This window comes from Lissotriton helveticus, chromosome 6, assembly GCF_964261635.1.
Source record: "Lissotriton helveticus chromosome 6, aLisHel1.1, whole genome shotgun sequence".
Lineage (NCBI taxonomy): Eukaryota > Metazoa > Chordata > Amphibia > Caudata > Salamandridae > Lissotriton > Lissotriton helveticus.
Genome location: NC_136067.1, coordinates 827280856 through 827302397, shown reverse-complemented (window position 1 = coordinate 827302397; position 21542 = coordinate 827280856). Strand labels below are relative to the sequence as shown.

Genomic DNA, 21542 nt, shown 5'->3' with positions numbered 1-21542 from the left:
GTATTGTCCTTCTGAACAAGCAGAGAGTTGGTCTGGAAGGACGGATGAAAGGCCTTCAGTGCCAAGTGAACAGCTCTGAGTTTCAGGAAATTGATGTGATACGTGGACTCCGTCGGGGACCACATTCCTTGTATCTGTAAGTCTCCGGAGTGCGCCCCCCAGCCGTGGAGAGACGCATCAGTCACGATAGTCTGCGTGGGAATGTCCTTGTGGAAGGGAACCCCTCTGAGGAGATTCTAGGCTCAACACCACCACTTCAGAGACTGAAGAGCATGCAGAGACAGTCGTATCTTGTCGTCCCAAGACCCTTTCCTCTGATCCCACTGATCTTCCAAGCACTCCTGCAATGGTCTCATGTGCAGCCGTGCGTGTGGCGTGAGGAAGATACAAGAGGCCATCGACCCCAGTAGAGAAGACACCATCCTCACTGTTGTAGATGGAGCGGTCATAAGAGCCTGAGCCTTCCGAAGGAGTGATAATCGTCTCTCCTCCGAAGGAGACACGCTTGCTGACAGCGTATTGATGGAGGCTCCCAAGCACTGTATGCACTGGACCGGAGTCCAGACAGACTTGGACATGTTGATGTGCAACCCCAGCTTGTTCAAGAGAACGCACGCCTTCTGGAAGTGCGCTTGAGCTTCCGAGAAGGAGGAGGCCTTGATCAACCAATCGTCCAGGTACGGGTAGACAAACACCTTGTTCTTCCTTAGGTGTGCCGCTACCACTGCCATGCACTTCGAGAATGTTCTGGGCGCGGACTTCAGCCCAAATGGCAGTACTGTGTACTGATAAAGATTGGCGCCGACTTGGAATCGCAGGGACTTCCTGTGTTTGTGTGCAATGGGCACATGGAAGTACGCATCCTGTAGGTCTATAGCACATAGCCAGTCACCCTGTTGCAGCGGAGGATAAATCTGATGCAACGACAGCATGTGAAATTTCTCTCTGCGAATCCACTTGTTTGCTTGTCACAAATCCAGAATGGGCCTGAACTCGTGCTTGTCCTTCTTGCGAACTAGAAAGAACCGTGAGTACAGACCTCTTCCCCTTTGAAACAGAGATACGTCTTCTATCGCACTTTTCCTTAACAGGGTATCGGCCTCTGCCTGGAGCTCGCGCAGCTGAAACTGCGAGCTGACCGGTGGAATTGCTGGAGGCGGGCTGGTAAACCGAAGACTGTATCCATTGCAAACAATATTCAGCACCCACTTGTCCTGAGTAATTTTTTTCCACTCTGCCAGAAAAAATTGAACGCTTCCCCCCCACCGGAGTGGGTAACAGATGCAGGGGAAGTAACCGCTCAGGGCCTAGACCCAGCCGGGCCTTTGTTCGCCGCTGGGGACTGCTGGCCGCCTCTGCCCTTCTGGCGCTTCTGGAAGGGCCTCCGGAACTGCTGCTGCTGTTGTTGCTGCTGTCCCGAAACCTGCCCTCGCCCTCTGCCTTGCGCCCGAACCGTCTCTGGAACGGGCGGTAGGTCTTCTTCTCCATGGGCTTCTCCAACCCGACAGCCGTCAGGGTCTCGGCCTCCGCTTTCATGCGAGCCATCTCGTCATCCGCATGCTTGCCAAACAGGGTTTCCCCCGAGAAAGGCAGATTGGCCACCCGTTGTTGAGCCTCTGGCTTGAGGGATTCAAGGCGAAGCCAAGCGTGGCGCCGTTGGTTGACACCATGGCAGTACCCATGCGCCGCCAGAAGAGAGATGAGCAGCCGCGTTGATGACTTGGTTCGACACCAACAGCCCCTCATTTAGAATCTCCTGAAAGTCCTCTTTCTTCTCTCGAGGAAGGAGCTCAGCGAATTGCTGGAGGGACTCCCATAGGGCTCGATCGTATCGCCCTAGCAAAGACGCGGCACTTGCAGCCTTCATTGCAGTAGACACAGTTCCACAGACCTTCCTGCCTGCCGAGTCTAACCAGCGGCTCTCCTTATCAGGAGGTACCGTAGACGACGGGGTGGTGGCATGCTCCTTCCTAGCCGCCGTCACTATGACCGAGTCCGGTGTCGGATCCATCCTGAGAAAAGCCGGGCCAGAATCCGGCGCCCGGTACTTCTTGAGGAGCCTGGAGGGAGCCGCCTTCGTCACCGCCGGAGTGAGAAACAACTCCTTGGCGGGCTTTACCAATCCTGGTACTAGAGGCAGCAACGGCCGAGACAGGTGCTTTTTATGCAGCGTCTCGAAAATCACGGACGTCGTGGGCGTGGGCACAGTCACTGTGATGCCCAACTTAGCCGCACCCCTCAGCAGAACATCTTGGAATGAGACGATGTCGTCTACTGGCGACACCCTCGTCCCAGGGGATTCCGACAAAGTTGGCGAGTAGTCCCTGGCCCCAGAAAAGTCCGTGTGGGATCTTGATCTGTGCCTCCTGTGGCGTCGCCTTGATCTTGTCGACGACTGGTGACGACTCCGCGACCTCTCCCTCCGGCCGGAGCGAGAGTGCGATCTCCTCGGTTTCAGACGCTCTGCAGGTCTCAAATGAGTAGGAGACTGCGGCCTGACCGGGAGCCTCGGCTGAGGAGTCCCCTTAGGCGGCATCGGGTACCGTGGTAGTGAAGCCGTCCTCGGCGGAGCCGTAGGCAGTCCATGAGGAGGAAGCAGAGGATGAGCATGAGGGGGAATCTGTGGTGGAAGCGGAGGCGGGGTGGGATTCCGCGGCGGAGGTTCCTTGGGCAAGGGAGGAGGAAGGGAAGTTGACCTTGGCTTAGAAGGTGTATATACCTCGGAGTACACCGAACCCGGTGACTCCCTCTTCTTCTTAGGCGGAGGAGATGGAGAGGCAGTGTCTCCTATTGGCGAACGTCGCCGGCGCGCCCCAGCGGACCCAGAGGGACTCCTGGCACCAGAACTCCTTCTGCGCTTCTTTGGCGTCGAAGAACGTCATCTCAACGTCGAAGAACGCCGTCTTGATGTCGACCGGTGCCATCGTCTCGACGGCGAACGTCTCCTCCTCGACGGCGACCGTCGTCCTCTCGACGTCGAACGTCTCCTCCTTGACGTCGAACGCCTTCTGGACGGCGAACACCTTCTGGACGCCGAGCGTCTCCTTGACGTCGAACGCCTGCGAGCCTTAGATGTCCTCCTCGACGTCGAGGATCCCCTACCTCCTCCTCTTCGCCGACGGCGAAGTCGCCTCGACGGCGAGTGCCGACGCCGGGCCGAACTCTCTCGATGTTGATGACTCGACGCCGGTGACTCCGTCGACGGTGATCTCGACTGCGGCCTAGTCAGTCCCCTCGACGTCGAACGTCGACGCCGCTTCGACCCAGAACCCTGGGGAGACGGGGAACAGACTGCTGTCATCCCTCTCGACGCGTCGTCGATGCTATCGACGCCGGCGAACTAGGATGTTTGCTTGTCTTTCTGCCTCTGGGGAGCCTAAATAGTAACATCTTGCACAGCAAGCAAATCTGTAATAAATCTAGCCAGCCAAAGTGCCTTCATTTGAAGTATTTCAAATTATCTAATTCAAATTCAATAAATTACTGCCAAGATACCAGTACTTTAAATGGGCCGGTACTCACTGGTACTGAGACCTGGCACTTCTTATTTTGATCCCTTCAAGTACCGGCACTTCTCCCCCGCCAAGGAGAGTACTGGTACTATTATCTGACATATGGAATATGCTACTTACCAGTATGCATCTGTTCTTGGCATGTAGGGCTGCTGACATTTATATCTGTGCATAGATCGCCGCCTAGTGTTGGGTCCGGATGATTGCACATTGTTGTCCTGGAAGAGACTTCGAAGTATCACGAGATAGATGGCTCCTCCGCTGGACTACAGTGCGCATGGGCATCCTCTCCATCTTCAGATTGTTTTTCGCAATTGTGGCAGAGATGGAGTATGATACAGTAAGTGATGACCATGCAGGAGAATAATTCTGAGTGCTACAGCTGCGACAGGCACCGGGGAGGAGGGCGGGCGATATAAATGTCAGCAGCCCTACATGCCAAGAACAGATGCATACTGGTAAGTAGCATATTCCGTTCGAGGCATGTGGGCTGCTGAATTTATATCTGTGCATAGAATAAATAGCAGTATCCTCCTTAGCGGCGGTTGCCCGTGCCAGCTGCAGCAGTCTGAAAAAGAGTTCTGAGAACAGCCTGACCTACAGCAGCTTGCTGTTTGGAGTGTACATCCACGCAGTAGTGTTTGGTGAATGTGTGTATGGTGGTCCATGTGGCTGCTCTACATATATCCTCTAGAGGAATGTTACCTAGGAAAGCCATGGATGCCCCTAACTTGCGTGTGGAATGCGCTTGTGGGGGAACTGTTAATGTGCGTTTAGCCTTTTGATAACAGATTTGTATGCACTTAACAATCCATCTGGCTATACCCGATTTTGAAATTGGGTTGCCTCTGTTTTGTGGAGAGAAGGCAACACACAGTTGCTCAGTTTTCCTGAAATCTTTAGTCCTGTCTATGTAATACAGGAGAGCTCATTTAGCATCCAGTGTGTGCAGCGCTTTGTCTGCCACCGAATCAGGATTTGGGAAGAATACTGGCAGTTCAATTGTTTGGTTAATGTGGAATTGTGACACCACTTTAGGCATACATTTAGGGTTGGTACGCAGCACTACCCTATTAGCATGAATCTGAATGAAAGGCTCCTGAATAGTGAGGGCTTGCAGCTCACTAACCCTTCGCAGCGATGTGATCGCTACTAAAAAAGCCACTTTCCATGTCAGAAATTGTATTTCGCAAGAGTGAAGATGTTCAAAGGGTGGACCCATTAGTCTGGTGAGAACTATGTTTAGATTCCAGACAGGCGAAGGTGGGTGCCTTGGAGGAATTACCCTTTTGAGTCCCTCCATAAAAGCTTTACTGGCAGGCACTTTGAAAAGCGAAAGGTACTGCCTGTTCTGAAGGTAAGCTACCATTGCAGCCAAATGTATCCTGATGGAACTATAGGCTAGATTGCATCTGCATGGGTGCAATAAATAACATATGATGTTTTGCATTGAGGCATCCAGTGGATTTATGTTATTGTTGTAAAAATAAATGACAACACGTTTCCATTTTGCCGCATAGCACGCCCTGGTTGTAGGCCGCCTAGCCTCTTTGATGATGTCCATACAGTCAGGGGGCAGGTTCAGGTAGCCAAACTCCATGACCTTAGGAGCCATATTGCAAGGCTCAACTGTTGCGGATCTGGGTGCTGAATGTCTCCATGGCTCTGAGTGAGGAGACTGGGTGTGAGTCGCAGTCGCTGGTGGGGCACCACTGAAAGTTCCAGGAACGTGGTGTACCATGCTTGCCTCCCACGTTGGAGCAACTAGGATGAGTGTCATGGAGTGCTCTAAACACAAATGAGGGTAATACTAGGGAAATATTTATTGACCTGGCATTGCTGCGATCCCTACATGCAATACAAAGAACTATACACAGACAATGGGTCAAGGTTACTAGAAGCTAACTAAGAAACTGTACAATAATCGGGATACAATCTAGGAATCCATGGTATTCGTAGTGAAAAAAGTGTATTCCCATCAGATACCCATCCTGTTCCGCCCTACATCATTTGGGATCCTTCACCCGAAGGAAGTGGAAACTTGTCCACTGTGGATTAGGTAGATTGTAGCCTAATCTTTTTTGAGGATACTGAAATATGATGGAAGGAAAATGGTATCAGGTGGTAAGTGACTAGCAGTGCAAAGAAAAATCAAAAGATGTGTCAAGTTCAAAGGAACTATGTGAATAATTTAATATTGGGTTGTAGGAGTGGAAAAAAACTTAGATGTTAAGAGGACCTCTTAACATCTAAGTAGTCATTTGTTACACTACTTTGCACTGTTTTTATCCCTTTGGGTGTGGGTAGGATCCCATTAAAAGTTTTTTTCCACTCCTACAACCCAATATTAAATTATTCACATAGTTCCTTTGAACTTGACACATCTTTTGATTTTTCTTTGCACTGCTAGTCACTTACCACCTGATACCATTTTCCTTCCATCATATTTCAGTATCCTCAAAAAAGATTAGGCTACAATCTACCTAATCCACAGTGGACAAGTTTCCACTTCCTTCGGGTGAAGGATCCCAAATGATGTAGGGCGGAACAGGATGGGTATCTGATGGGAATACACTTTTTTCACTACGAATACCATGGATTCCTAGATTGTATCCCGATTATTGTACAGTTTCTTAGTTAGCTTCTAGTAACCTTGACCCATTGTCTGTGTATAGTTCTTTGTATGTCATGGAGTGCTGCCTCAGGTTGCGCGCTACCAGCGGTATGAGCGGGGCTGGAGGAAAAGCGTACGCAAATCTGTTTGACCAGTTCATCCATATCGCATTGCCCTGAGACTGCGGGTGTGGGAACCTGGCGGGGAAGGTTTGGCCTTTTGCGTTTTCTTGTGTGGCGAATAGGTCTATCTCTGGGTGACCCCACTGCTGGAAATACGGTTGTAGCACTGAGGGGTGATCTCCCACTCGTGCATTTGATGCCTGTGCCTGCTGAGCAGGTCCGCCATCTGGTTGTCCTCGCCTGGGAGGTGTTCCGCCATGAGGAACATGTTCCTTTGAATGGCCCACTTCCACATGCTCTGTGCTAGGTGTGACAATTGTGGAGAGTGTGTCCCTCCCTGCTTCTGGATGTAATACATTGCAGTCATGTTGTCCGTCCGGATCAGCATGACTTTGTTGCACAAATGCAATTTGAACGCCTTCATTGCCATGAAGATTGCCATCAGTTCCAGTAGGTTGATGTGCATATTTTGCTGCTGCGTCATCCATAGGCCCTGCACTGTGTAATGGAGGACATGCGCTCCCCAGCCCTGGAGAGATGCGTCCGCTGTCAGCACCATTTGGGGCACAGACTCTTGGAACGGTCGTCCCCTGCAAAGGTTTTGTGTGTTCCACCAATGCCGAAAGTTGTATGCACGACCAGTCACCAACACTAGGTCTTTCAGTTGTCCCCGAGCCTGGTTCCACTGTTGCGCCAAGCACTCCTGAAGCGGACGCATGTGCAGCCGTGCGTGTGGGACTATAAAGATGCAGGAGGCCATCATGCCTATTAGCTGCATAAACACTTGCGCTGGGAGTGAGTGTTGGGGCTTGAATTTTTGAATCAGCACCTGCATGCTGTTGACTCTAGCTGAGTTTGGCCGTGCTGTTGCTGTCAGAGTGTTTATTTGGGCGCCTAAGTACTGTTGTACATGTGCGATTTGAAGATGAGATTTCTGGTAGTTTAGTGAAAATCCTAGACTGTGGAGGAGGTGAATTGTGCGTGACATGTGGCTGGCACATTGCTGGGCCGACTTTGCTTGGATAAGCCAGTCGTCCAGATACGGATAGACATGTATGTGTTGTCTCCGAAGGTGCGCAGCTACTGTTGCTAAGCACTTGGTAAACACTCTGGGGGCTGTGGTGACCCCGAAAGGCAGGACCTTGAACTGGTAATGCTGGTCGTTGATGGTGAACCTGAGATATTTCCTGTGACTGGGGTGAATGGGAATGTGGAAATATGCATCCTTCAGGTCTAGGGTCGCCAGGAAATCCCCCTGACTGAGCAATGGTAGAACTTGCTGCAAAGTGAGCATGTGAAAATGTTCTGACAGGATGTATTGATTCAAGTGTCTTGAGGTCCAGAATGGGCCTGAGAGATCCGTCTTTTTTTGGGATTAAGAAGTACAGAGAGTACACCCCTCTACCCTGTTCTAAAGGCACGAGTTCTATGGCCCCTTTTTGCAGCATGGAGATGACTTCTTGCTGCAATAAGTGCATGTGCTCTGCGGACATAGGACGGTGCCTTGGGGGTATGTTGGGTGGAGTGGACGTTAGTTCTAGACAATATCCGTATTGTATAAGCTGTCTCACCCACCTGTCTGTGGTAATGTCTTCCCAGACTGGCAGGAACTGCTGAAGTCTTCCCCCGACCGGTGTTATATGGGCCGGGGGCAGTGACAAGACGTCACTGTTTATTGGTGGCGGAGGATCTGGTATTATTATTTCCCCGTCCTCTGCCTTTGGTGCTGTTCCCACGGTATCCACCCCTATTGCTCTTGTTATAGGTGGTTTGTGTGCCTCCTTTATTGTATTGGGCTTGCTGTGATGCTTGTCCCCTAGAAGCTCCCCTGTTACCGGAGAGACGAAAGGAACAGCCCCTGAACTGTTGTGACTGTAGAGCTCCCATGGACTTGGCAGTTTCCGTGTCTTTTTTAATTTTTTCTAGGGTTGTGTCTACATCAGGACCAAACAGAAAGTCAGGGTTAACTGGCTGATTAAGCAGAGTAGTTTGGATCTCTGACTTGAAACCGGATATGCGGAGCCAGGCATGTCTTCCGAGCATCACACTAGTGTTGATGGCCCTAGCTGCCGTGTCAGCCGCATCTAATGCACATTTAATGGATGCGTTTGAGATTAGCTTCCCCTCCTGTATTAACATTTCAGTTCCTTCCTTATAAGCATCAGACAGGTGTTGTAGCAGCTGCTCTAACTGTCGTAATGAGCCCTATCATATCTGGCTAATAATGCTTGTGTATTTGAGATTCTCCAAATATTAGCCGCTTGATCCGCTACACGTTTGCCAGAAGCTTCCAAGATCTTGGATTCTTTGTCCGGAGGAGGAGCATCACCACTCGTCTGAGAGTTTGCTCTCTTACGAGCATTAGCCACCACCAAGGAGTCCAACGGGAGCTGGCCCTTGATATACGTAGGGTCTACAGGCGCAGGCCGGTACTTCTTTTCAATCCTGGGATTTACAACCCGTGCCTTCGTTGGTTCTTTGAAAATGTCACCAGCGTGTTTGAGCACACCTTTCAGCATAGGCAACGTCTTCACTGATCTTTCTGAAGTTGAGAATGTATCGAACAGAAAGTCTTCCTCCACTGGGTCAGCGTGCATATCCACATCATGGTTAAGGGCTTCCCTCTCAATTAAGGCGTTAAACGCAGCAGTATCCTCATTAGGTGATGTTTTGACTGCATAGGACTGAGTGTGAGTCACGGTGTCTGGCTCAACAGGGTCAGTCCATGGTTGGGACTCCTCTTGATCCGTGTCAACAGGATAATTAAACTGGTCTTCATTGTACACCTCCTGTACATCCTCCATGGCATGTGTGGGAGAATAGGTACATTCCTGTTTGTATGACTGTATAGGTTCAAAAAGAGTAGGTGATGTGGCAGAGTCCCTCTTCTTTTTGAGTGGTATTTTGTACGACTCCAAAGGAGTTTCCGGTCTGATTTTTCTTTTATAAATCGTGAGCCTTCCTGATTCGGAGTCGATGAATAGTTTCGACTGATCATCATAGGTGGGCGCCTGGAACAGAACGTCCTGCTCTATGGGTCGAGTGGTAGAGGGTACCGATAAAGACTTGGATGTGCCGGTGCCCGTTTGGATCTGGGCCGCCTTAGGTTGTGCGGTCGGGGGCAGTCCATACTTTATCGGCGCCGTAGGCATCGAAGACGGACTTACCTGTTTCGAGGGAGGCGTGGTTTTCGATCCGACCGACTTCGACTGTTCAGCATGTTGTATATGGCCATGCGTAGACCCGAGCTGTTGGTGCGCAACAGGTACGCTCTTTTGTTTGGATTGGATATGTCCTTTGGGGTCGAGTGTTGTTTTCGACTCGAAGGCCTTGACAATTACTGGCTTCCGAAGCTTCGGTTCGAGGGTCTTTTGAGTCTTGAGTCCTTCGGTAGTGTCGCCATCTTTGGACCCGGACGTCGACGGTAGCGTGACGTGCTTGACTTTAGAGACGGGCTCACTCGCTCCGATCTTCGGGTCGACACCCCCGTGTGACCCCGTCGGGTCGATAACACCTTTCGCCTTGATCGGTGCCGAAGGCGTCGAGCCAATGACTGTTTTGATCAGTTTCGGTTTCGATTTAGTGTCTTTAGGTTTTGGTTTCGATTTCTCCACAGATTGTGGGCGATCGACCGATGGCTCTTTTGAAATGTTCTTAGCCGGGCCTGAAAGCGGGGCTAGAGAACGTGGATGAAGATCTTGGCTAAGGCCTACCGGCGATGCCTCGACCTGAGCCGTGGAAAGTATAGAGTCTGTATAGGGCCCCGCTACTGCGGTTGGGCCTGGCTCATCGCTTGAGTCGTCGTCGACTGATCCGATGGCTTGTGCGTCGTCTCCTACCTCGACGATGTCTTCATCCTGGACGGAGATTTCCTCTTCGTCCTCATCATAGTTCGAGTTCTGGTCCGACGCGGGATCAGACTGTCGATCAGGATCTTCTTCTTCTAAACTCCCTTCGTTGTCAGCCCCGAAGATGTTCTCTGGGTTGGGCGCCGACTCCCGTGCCGACTGTCTTGCGGCGCGTCAAAGCCTAAGAGTTTTCTTCGACCTGAATCGAGAACAGGCCATACAGCTGGCCTCGTCGTGGCCCGGTGATAGACATTTACTGCACACCGGGTGCACATCGATGTGAGGGTATTTGGAGTTGCAAACGGGACATCGTTTGAACGGACTCCGCTTCATCGTCGATCGTGGATGGGGCCTCTGGTGTCTAAAAGGCAACCTTTGGAAAGGTCCTTCCACTGCGCAGGTGCACATGTTGGTACGATTTTACTAACTTTTGAACTGTTTGAGGTACAAACAATTTTTTGGGGTAAACGCTGAAGATTATGCAGCAGAGGATGTGGCAGATCAATAATTGATGTTAAAATTAATCTCATACTTCCACTTTCCCTACAATAACAGTGTGGCATCAAGAAGCTGCACTAGTTAAACAAGTATTGGCACAGATATTAGGTGTGGCCTTGGTAAAGCTGGTGCAATTGTTAATTCCCAAAAAGATTATTGCACTAATATGCCAGAAAAAAACATGCCTCCAATATGTGGTGAGCTTCAGCAGCCAAAAAATATTCTAAATAAAAAATAATTTTCCATTGCATATAATTTAACAGTATCAGTGCGCCTATCAGGCATGTAGCTTAGAATAGGTTTTTGGTGGGCGGGGGGAGTTTTAAACAGCACAAACTAGACTTGTGAGTATTAGAGCACTTTACATGAGCACCAATTGCTTTACAGATGAACACATTTATAGCTTTGCGAGGCACAGGGAGAATAATTGATTTGCCCAAATCACAGAATATTGAGCATCACTGTTGAGACTCGAACTCTGTTTTCCAGCTTCAAGGTCAATTTCTCTAGTTGTTCTCCAACATCCTCTCAACTGGTTTAAACCCCCTTTTTAGTTTCAATACACATCACATGGAAGTATGATTCTTATTGGTGCAAGTTAAAGCTACCTTGGCCCTTAATTACTGTAACCTGTAGACCTACTTTGAAGAAACTAAGACTAAAAAATGGATAAAAACTGCCAAAGTAAAATCCTGGCACACCAGCCTGGCAGTGAAGTTCACTTTTAAAGGTAAATTTGCCCATGTGATTAGGAAAAATGTCGTCACTCACAGTGCAAGGTGGTTAGTTGCCTTCATGGGTTGCCGCTTTTACCCCATGCTTTTTGTTGTGGTGAGTGGAAGCAGAATGTGGATGATAGCTGAACAGACCCAGGGATGAAGACGGTTGAGTAAAATTCCCCACTACATGTGTATTTTTTATTTATGGAAATTAATTGTAAGGCTGATGAGACAGCTAAAGCAGTCTCTGAGCAAACCTTAAAATGAAAAGGGGATTAGCTGGGCTTCATTTTCCTTCAGGATCTGAAGGAGGACAGATCAGTTCTTTTGCTGCATTTATTGTTTTCTATTGTCCCGTGTTAAGATGAGAAAGGACTAGGGACATGTTACGCCTGTGTACGGGATGGTGGAGAGGGGACGGCAATCAATAGAATCTGGCATGGCTGCATAAAATGCATTAAAAGGGTTCAGTAGGTTGTAATACAAGGATCCTCTGCTCTATATTATCATTGTACCAATCTTTACGATGGGGAATGGATGAATTGGGTATAACTCCAAGACATGTCCAGCAAGCAGAGAGACTTGTAGAATCCATAGTGAGGTATTTTAGGCTGTCCTTTCACTGTGGGTAACACATCCCTGTTAAGTCACGAATCTGAAACGGAAATGTGGGTTGTGAGCTGAGATTCTTTCTGTGCCAGAAGACACCACAAGCCAGTCAGTCTTATTTGAGGCCTCAAACATACTTCCATGTGTTACGTAGGATAGGTTGAATGAGGGGCCTAGAAGTTCCTAGATGGTCGGTGGCTTCAAGCAGAGGGTGGCAGATGCTACGTATTCTAACGTGTGGTGGCAGTAATGCATGAATAGTAATAATGTTCAAAGAATGTGTCATCTTTAGGGATAACTGAGCTAAAATAAGGAGATGTGCATAGTGTTACAAAGAATCTACCCTAGAATATTTATCTACTCACCTTCTGACACCAACTAAAGACAATGTAAAAAGACCAGGTGTGAGGGAGCCACAATTACACATCTGCCTTCATGCTTGGCTGTGCCACGCCTGGGCTGGTGGATTCATGACTCGTAAAGAGAGATAGTTGAGATGTTTGACATACCCCTTCCAGACACAAAAAATGTTTGTCATTGATTTGTTTCCATAGTGCCTAAAAACCAAGAACTAATACAGGTGCCACCCATCACTGCCTCTACTCTGCCACTTACATTACAGACCCCCAATGTATACATGTAAACATATTTGGAATACCGAAGAGCGACACATTTATTAGAGAGATACATTTCAATTTTATTTTCTGTTAGCTTTCTTGAGAGTGAAGGAAAAAAGATGTGAAAGTTAAAATATAATTTACAGCCAAGTCTCCCCTCTGTTTCACAAGTTTTGCATGCATGCCATTATGAACTAAGTGCTATTCTTCGTGAGTTCATCCTGATGTTTTAATGGTCTGTGTTCTCTGTGGGAAACAAGGTACAGAGCAAAGATCTGAAATTCCAGAGGCAAGGTCTGAAAGGGGTGAACCAGGACCCCACATCACTTGCACTGGATAGTACATTGGCGGCGCGACATCACTCAGTGCTGGCCTAAATCACAGCAATGGCTCATGATCAGACCAGGAAGGTTTAAAAATCACAGTGTTTTATGCAGTGTGAAAACATTTCTGGCCAAAGACCACACAGAATAAGTCAAGATCACTTTAAATGCAATGGACTGCATACATATTTTAGTGGGTCATAATAGCAAAATGGCTAATAATTACTAAGCATGTGTTATGTTACATGTGCAGAGGGATTCCACACATTTGGGGAATTTGAGATTACTAACAAGGATAATGCAAGTACAAAATGAATACACATCAGATGGAAGAAGTGCGATTGTATCATATCCCACCCTAGCCCCGCCCCTAACTCAGTTTCAGGAGTACTTGCACTTATTTTTTTTCCATTTAAAGCACTGCAAGATACATTAGAAACAATATAGAACTCAAACATGGCACTGCCATATATATTGAACTCCAGTAAGCATATTACGTACTATAATGCACAAATACCAATTCAATGATATATTACAGTAAATACAATTTTTAAAAAATCACTGACCTCAGGAAAGTATAGACTGTAAACAGGGTGTGTAACCTTTGATTTGGTTTCCAAAAGTGCTCGTTCTTTTCTCTGTATACTTTGTTGCAGTTCTTGCCACTCCTGTTGAAAGCAGCAAGATGAAAAACAGATCTCTGAACAAAGTAATTTCTTATACATTACAGTACCATTAAAAACAGTAAGTATGTCATATTTATAGAGGCATGTTAATCTGTGTTTATAAATACAAGTCCATCTTTTCAATAGATAGCAAGCAACGTGACTAGTTACTTACCTGTAATAGTTTTGCAGCCTAGACTCTTCTACATTCACATACTGTGCATATTCCGTCATCTAGTCGTTGGAGTCGGAAAGTGCTTTGTCTCTTTTTCTTTCTTTGTTGTTGGGAGGTAGTGAAGCCTGATCTCCCTGGTCAGGCTACCTCCCCCTTTGTGTGTTTGAAGCTCTCAGATAATTTTTTCCGCCATGGAAATAGGAGGTTCACTGAAGACGTCTGAGAATCTACAGCAGCAGACTCAGGCAGCAGAGAAAGCCCACCAGAAACTCCGACGAGAGAAGTCAATCTTTTCAATAGATATAGCAAGCAACCTTTCATCAATCAACACAAAATAAACAATTCTGGAGCCAATATTTAGAGACCCAGCTAATAAGAAAATGTTGCTTAGTCATATAATGATTTACAGGGTATGGGTTTCTGCCTGTCTTTTCTTTGCACAAAAAGCGGTTCTTGTGATGGGTGTTTTCATAGAATGTTTTATATGTTTTCTTTTAATTAACACGCACTAATCAATAACGAAATTATGCAAAACTTGAAACAAAAAAAGTTGACATAGAACAGTGGTTCTGCAGTTTCAGACGGCTAACTAAAAAGATTAGCTTCATATAGCTTAGTACTTTAAATGGGCAGGTACTGTCTAGTACTGCGTACCGACACCTTTTTAGGTCTCGCGCCTAGCGTTGCACTGCGCAGCGAGAGTCCTTTTGTCCGGGTTTCAGAAATGGACCCTGGAAATGAACACGCTTGTGCGTGTCTTTTTCCTATGGTCCTTTCTGATTGGGCTTGGAGTGCGTGTTGTTTTGTAACAGAACACGCAATAGGCCACAGGCGGTCGCGATGCTCCGCCCATGGCCTATTGGTGTGTGTTACGTGCACCAAAGCCCTTATGTTTTCAATTATCGTGCCCAGACACGGGCGCGATAATTGAAAACATATGCCTCGCAGTGGCGTGCGCACGTGCATCACTCGCGGGCGTTTTTTTTTTTTTTTACCATACCGATCGTGAAAGCGATCGCTTTCAGTGCTGCACATCCGGTGTGTGACTAAGAAAAGGCAACAGCTCTCAGAGACAGACGGCCCTGTCCATGACAGACCTTGCCTCTCACAGACACTCCAGTCCTTCACAGACAGACGTCTCTCTCAGAGCCAGAGGCAGCTGGGTGTCTCACAGACAGCTCTATTACCGGCACGTCTACGCAGTGAGCATTTGTAAACAGCCCCTCCCCTTCAGACCCAGACAGAGCTCTCTCAGCAGCCCCCACCTATCTTCCACAAGCAGCCACCCCTACCTTCCCTGAGACCGACCATCTTCAACAGACCTCCCCATTTACCCTCACGGCCCCCCATCTCAGAGGCGCCGTGGCCAATGTCCTGTGCGGCTCTCTCTCTCCACAAACAGCCCCCACCAGCAGGTTCAGTGAACCGTATTAGGACGCGATGGTGCCCCCAAATCATTGATACAGCAACAGCCCCCTCCGTCGCATCCCATTTCAGATTCATACAGAGTCTGTCTCTTAGCCCCTCCCCAGTCCTACATACCGACTGATCCCTGCCGTGAGCCCCTCCTTCACCATGAGGAGCACGGCACTCTAGTCCATTCACAAATATTCAGGTGGACCCCACATGCGCAGTATCCCCTCCCACACTTCCCCCTCCCCCAAGAACACCCGCGGGTCCTACCATTCCTCATCCGGGGGGGGAGGGGTGCGGGGACGAAGACCGGATGCCGCGGCTCAGGCCTGTCTGGCACCGGGAGCAGCCGCCTGCGGAGCCATCCCGGGAGCGGAGGAGGGTGCCCCCCCTGCTCCCCGCTGCAAGCGGAGGCTTCCTGTGCCCCCCCGACCTGGGGCTCTCCTTCCTCTCGGAGCGGAGGACCGTCTGGGTCCCTCCCTATCCCCCCTCCTGCTTCCCTGGGGGTTGCGGGGAGATGCTCAGTGTGTGATGGGGGCAGTTTAAGCTGGCACGAGAACAGCATCAGACGCAGATGGCATTGGGGTGGGAGGGGTGATCGGTGGGGCTTCAGTGTGCAACTGATGGGTGCCTGGGTCAGTCTGACTGAGGGACCAATACAGAACATCAGCGCAAAAACATCTGTGCTTAGAGGCAGAAAGGGGGCATTTTGGGGCAGAATCTGGACCCGGAGGCAGAAGCAGGCACAGTGAATGTGCATCTTAGGGCCTCAGGTGGGCACACACTGGGGGATCATTGAGAGACAACCCGGTGGCAAGAGGCAGGTGCTGCCTTGTAGGCACAGGGGCAGATGTGAGAAGCAAGAAGCTTCTAATGTGGGTAAGTGACGTTCCTGATACAGCGCTGCGGGTGGCGCAAAGTCTTCTAGGCGCCAGGGCTAATGAATCGAAAGTTATAGACTGAACTAGCTCGATATCCTGTTGTTACAGGAAGGGTGGGCCTTCAGGGGCTTCTGGAATGCTCTGTGATGAGGGATTCATGGAAGAACTGGGGGCTGACACCAGTGAAGGCCCTGCCACCTTTTCACTTGGCTCAAAGGATGAACTACTGAGACAAGGAGGAAGCTATAGCAAACTGGGGTGAGAGAACTTGTACGTGGAATCTAGAAAAGATACATCTGGGACCATGTGCATAAAAGGCCCGATGGGCAAAGCAGAGAGCCCGGCGAGACTCCGGGCCCTCGGGAGATTTACAGAGGCTGAATACGGGCGATTCAGAGAGATTTACGAAGGGTGAATACTAGAGGCAAAGATTTAGTGGAATTTATGAAAGTTGAGCACCAAGGATTCAGAAATTTGGTGAAATTTACCATGACTGAATGCCAGAGATGCAGAGATTTGGTGGGATTTATAAAGGTTGGAAACAACAGATTTAGATATTGAGTGGACATTATTAAGGTTGAATACAATAAATTCATTGATTTGTTAGAAAGTAGCAAGGTTGAAGACTACATTTCAGAGATTTGGTTGAGTTTACTAAGGCTGCATACTAAAACTTCAGAGACTTGGTAGAAGGCTAAATACCTGATACCTGACATGGTGCAGCTTATCAGTTGAACCAGAGGGAATCCCAGAGAACAGCTGTAATCATCGGGTCTAGACGTAAGACTTGGCCCTCACTATCAACGTCAGTGCACACTTTCACCAGGCACAGACACCATCAGTCGTCAGTGCACGCTTTCACCGGGCACAAACACCACCAGCCGTCAGTGCACGCGATTTCACCAGGCACACACACACACTACCAGCCGTCAGTGCACTCTTTCACCAGCCACACACTACCAGCCGTCAGTGCACTCTTTCACCAGCCACACACACACCACCAGCCATCAAGTGCACGCTTTCACCAGGTACACACCACCAGCCGTCAGGGCACACTTCCACCAGGCACACACACCAGCAGCCATCAGTGCACAATTTCTACAAGCACACACACCACTAGCCATCAGTGCACACATCAATTGTTAACGCATCCACAATTAACTATTGTAGCAATCGCAGTATGGCGCACTTTACTTTTAAACATATTCATCTAAAGCGCAGCATGCCACCATTGCTACAAAATAAATACACTTTTTTGGCCTACAATTTAAAGACTATTGTTGCAATTGGTGTTGCAATATTTAGCACCGTCAATAACTCAAACTTAATTAATGCGAGACTTATTGCATTGCAAATACTTGTTAATTTGGACTCCAAATAGTTAGTATCCGCAATTCCATGCTTCCACTTAAAAGCACAGTACAGCCCTCCTAAGGGAAAAAGGGCAATCACTGCCCCCTCCCCTCAACACCACAGGATTAATATGTTTTTTTGTCTTCATTTGCCTCATTTTCACCCTTCTACTAACGATACCAACCCTGGGTTACCTCAATTGCTGGGAAACAGGAAACAAGGAATAGACTCTTAGACGATGCCTTTGGATGCAAAGAAAGAGACCTCAATTTCCAATCCGTACACCATTTTTTCCCTCGTCTCCCTGCTTGCACAGGAGAGGCTGAACCAGCTGAGGCAGATTGAGGCTTAATCATTGGACCCTTGATCTAGAGTCACCGTTTGGTGATCATACCATGTCAGAAAGGGGGTCCAAAACTCATCTCTCTTGTTCCCCTGAGCCCAAAAATCCAACTTAGCAATATATCGTATAGATCTCAACCAGCCATCCCCGGTTGGAGGAGCCATTGATACCCACAATTTGCAAATCTCTCTGTGCGCCAAAAGCATAGCATAAAAAACCCAAGTTTGCGCTACCTGATCTGTTGTTTTATTCCTGGGCGTTTTTACTAAAAAATGGTAGAATGTCGCTGGATACTCCCACAAAATCAGAGTAAGGCAGAATGTTGGAGGCAATGTTGAGGAAAAGAAGGGAGCTGAATGGGGGTTCATGTACAAATATGCAGTATAAATGTGGTATAAATTCATGAATCCCTTAAAAATCCGGCATTTCAGTCAGTGGGCTCCGATATGGGAAGCGCCAGGTTCTCCGGAATGGACTAAGGACATACTGGCACTACATCTAAAAGAGGCAGGCAAGGTGGAAGCAGTTATTGCCAGGAGGTCAGCTGGTCTCTTGGGTTTGGTGCCAACAAGAAATAGGTCAAAGGTTTAAGTTCCTCCAGATTCAAATGTTGGTTTTCAGCGGGTGAAAAAATAGGACACCCTAATGAATTCGAGGAAAAACTGCTGTCTGGGGCTGTGTTCAAAAAGGAATTTGCAATGTGGTACTGGCTGATTCTACAGCTGGAAGATGGGGCCTTCACATTGCCAGAGGATCTGTGGGGAGGATGCTTCCCGTAGACTTCGCTGGAAGACCAATAGCAAGTATCAATGTTTATGCTTTACAAAACCGTGAAAACTACATATCGGAAGAGGAACCATCTTTTCACTATGCACAAGGCTTACTGGACACCACAAAGGTTATCCAAATTTGGATCTGGAGGAGAGGTGGCGAGTCCTAAGTGTGGCAATTTTAATGAAGACTATCTTCATTTGTTTATATACTGCCCAAAGATTCAGACATTCTGGGAGGCCATGAGTAACAACCTGTCCAGTATTTTGAACCTACAGATTAAGGTAATTGCTGTAACGGTTATATTTGGAAGGTTGGATTTGCAATGTAATGTAACCAAAGACAGCACACTACCAAATTATTGTTGCTATTACAAACACATGAATGTAGCCAGAAATAAATGTGTGAGTTTGAGTGAGATCTTGAGTCGCTTCTGATAGTGGGCGATGCACTTCAACTTCCAAACTAAGCTTCTCATTTAACTTTGTAATGTTATTTCTGTCAGATATGGAGTCTCCCATAGCTTCCTAGTCGGAACACCTGACAGGATCTGGAAATGTTTGTAGCCAGTCTGTACAATGTCAGCCATGGAACGATGAACCTTCACTGACAGTGACACTGCAGATCCTAATAAGGTTCTAAATGGTTTGGTGATGTCAAAACCACCTGTTGTATCTACACACCCTTGGAGGATCAGGACACAGCAGGGAGAGCTAAAAGGAAAACCAAGAATAGCAAAATCAATCACTCCATTAGGGGAGTGTGATATGGATTCTGTTGAAAACTCCATATCCATTATAAAGAATGTTGCCAAACTTACTTGTTCTTGTACTGGAGACTTGATCCAGCAGATTCCTTATGTCAACAACTCCCGAAGCATCTCTAAAAAGAGGATGGCTGAGTACCTTCATATGGTTGATTTCAATTAAGAACTCTGCAGAGTTGGACTGAGCTAAACACTATGCATCTAAAGAGAATCTTCTACATCCAAACAATCAAGCAGTGTAAGGCAGCCCCGGTAGCTGCCTGAAAAATTGTCTGAATAGGAACTGTCCTTGGGTTGTAGTTGGTAGCCACCGTTCCTCTAGCTGAGTGGCCCTCAAACTCTTTGGGGAAAGGTTGAGTGACAACTCATAACAGGCTATAGCCATTTGGTGATCCTTAGCAGCTTTAACTTGTCTGTGACACCAAATCTACAAAACGGTATCATCCACTCTAGAATCTTAATTTCTATCAAGGTAGTATGTGATATGTAGCTTGGGTAAACTTGCCTCTTTATTGAAGGAGGGCAGTAGACGAAAGAGGAAACACAATGTTAAAGAATTTACATGAAACAGATTAAAGTTCAAAATGACCTCGAGTAAAATAAAAATAGGTTTAATTCTTAGAATGTAGTAAAAGGCAATGTTATTCTACTGTTCTCACAGATATGATCACCACTAATAGTAGCACCTTTCCCATAAGAAATTTGAGAGGTTAGAAAATTATGGATGGAGGGTGGGAGCACACTGCCTCATCCTAGCACACAATTTGCCCCATGCATCATAGTAAATGCAGTGCAGAATAACACTTATTTCAGTAGTAGTCTTTAATTGTTTACCTTTGATGGTGCAGCCTGTGCCATGCAACTCTAGACATGTGTTTCTGGATTCATTCCTTTATCAGCAGAGGGCAACAAGTCATTGTGGGTGGTGCTAGAAATGCTGAAGTCCTCTCGGGTCTCTGTACCACTCACTGGTGCATCAACACAAGCTTGAGAAAATCATGGGAGCCTTTTTAAAGAAAAACCCTCCTTCTGTTAGAAATAATGGAGGTTGGTAGAGTTCCACCCATAAGTTCAGAACCAGATTAAGAGGTCACATAGAAAGAGTAGGCCAACAGTTGTTTTGAAGACCGTTTAAGAATCTGGACACAATTTGTGCCTTAAAAAGAGAAGATTGGTCTGACATCCATTTACTATCTGTTCATTGAGACTTCTCAATGCAAAATAAAACACTAATTGAAAGGATGTACACAAGTAGAACCTCAGTTTTAAATTAATGCAATGAATTATTGAGTCACAATTGTATGAAAATTCACAATACTGGAATCAAATGTGATCAACGGATGTGTAGCCACAACTTTACTGCTATAATTCATGCATAGAGAGAGTGAGGCAACAGTTTCAGCCTTGAAGGCTGAGCATCTCCGTATTTGGGTGAATAAAATGACTTCTGTGCTGTTAGAGAAGGTTGTCTACTAGGAGAATGGGCCACAGCAGTAAAAATGGAGGTTAAAAGAGTCGGGATATGGAGCTAGTCTGGAGCAATAAGGATCACAGGAGCTTTCAGCTGCCTTAACGTTTGAAGAATTCTCTATATCAGGGGGAAAACAGGGATCAAAGAATGAAGATCAAAAGCCCAGGACACTGAATTTAATAAACGAGGTTTCACTGAGCAAAGCTCCAGACATTTCCCATTGGCATGTATTGAAAGGAGACGTTTGGCTCACCCCAGTTTGGAAAATTATGTACCATCATCTCCTTAAAATGTTCCAATGTGTTCTGGGAAATCAATCGCCATTGGCAATCTGCAATCATGTTGTATTTCTTCCGAGAGATGAGCAGCTGGCATAACAATGAATTTGTCTTCAGCCTACGGACACAAGCTGATCTTTTTGGCCTTGCTTTTGTTGTGCCGGTAGAAGGCAGGCTTTCAATGCACATCTCAATGCTCTCAATTCTAAATGGTTGCCATGAAGCAACCTCTTGAGGGGACCGTAAAGTGAGATCGGTAAGTATCCCAGGATAATTCTCCAACTCTGCAAGCACACTTCAATTATCTTAGGCATCTCTGGTCTGTAGGTTCTGGATAACTCTCTACTAGGGTCTTGGATTGTCTCTGCCACCACTCAAGTACGGGGAGCTAAGTCAGGTTACCATAACATGTATTCCGTTGCTAATGAAGTGTCATTGCAACAGCTTCATCTGCAAATACATTGGTGTGGTAAAAGAAAGATGCATGACATTGAACTCTCAAAACTGTAAAACGGACCAGGAGATTCCAACAGGAATCCATCCTTTCTTTGAGTGCAGATATGC

General features: G+C 47.4%; 1 protein-coding gene across 1 annotated transcript in view; it reads right to left on the bottom strand.

Annotated features, from left to right (window-relative positions):
* The window catches only part of SEC63 (SEC63 protein translocation regulator), an 844363-nt gene that overhangs the window by 128873 nt on the left and 693948 nt on the right, over nt 1-21542 (bottom strand). Inside the window, exon 18 of the mRNA XM_078648413.1 lies at nt 13429-13530. Coding sequence (XP_078504539.1) covers nt 13429-13530 — 102 coding nt within the window. The remainder of the gene's footprint in view (nt 1-13428; nt 13531-21542) is intronic.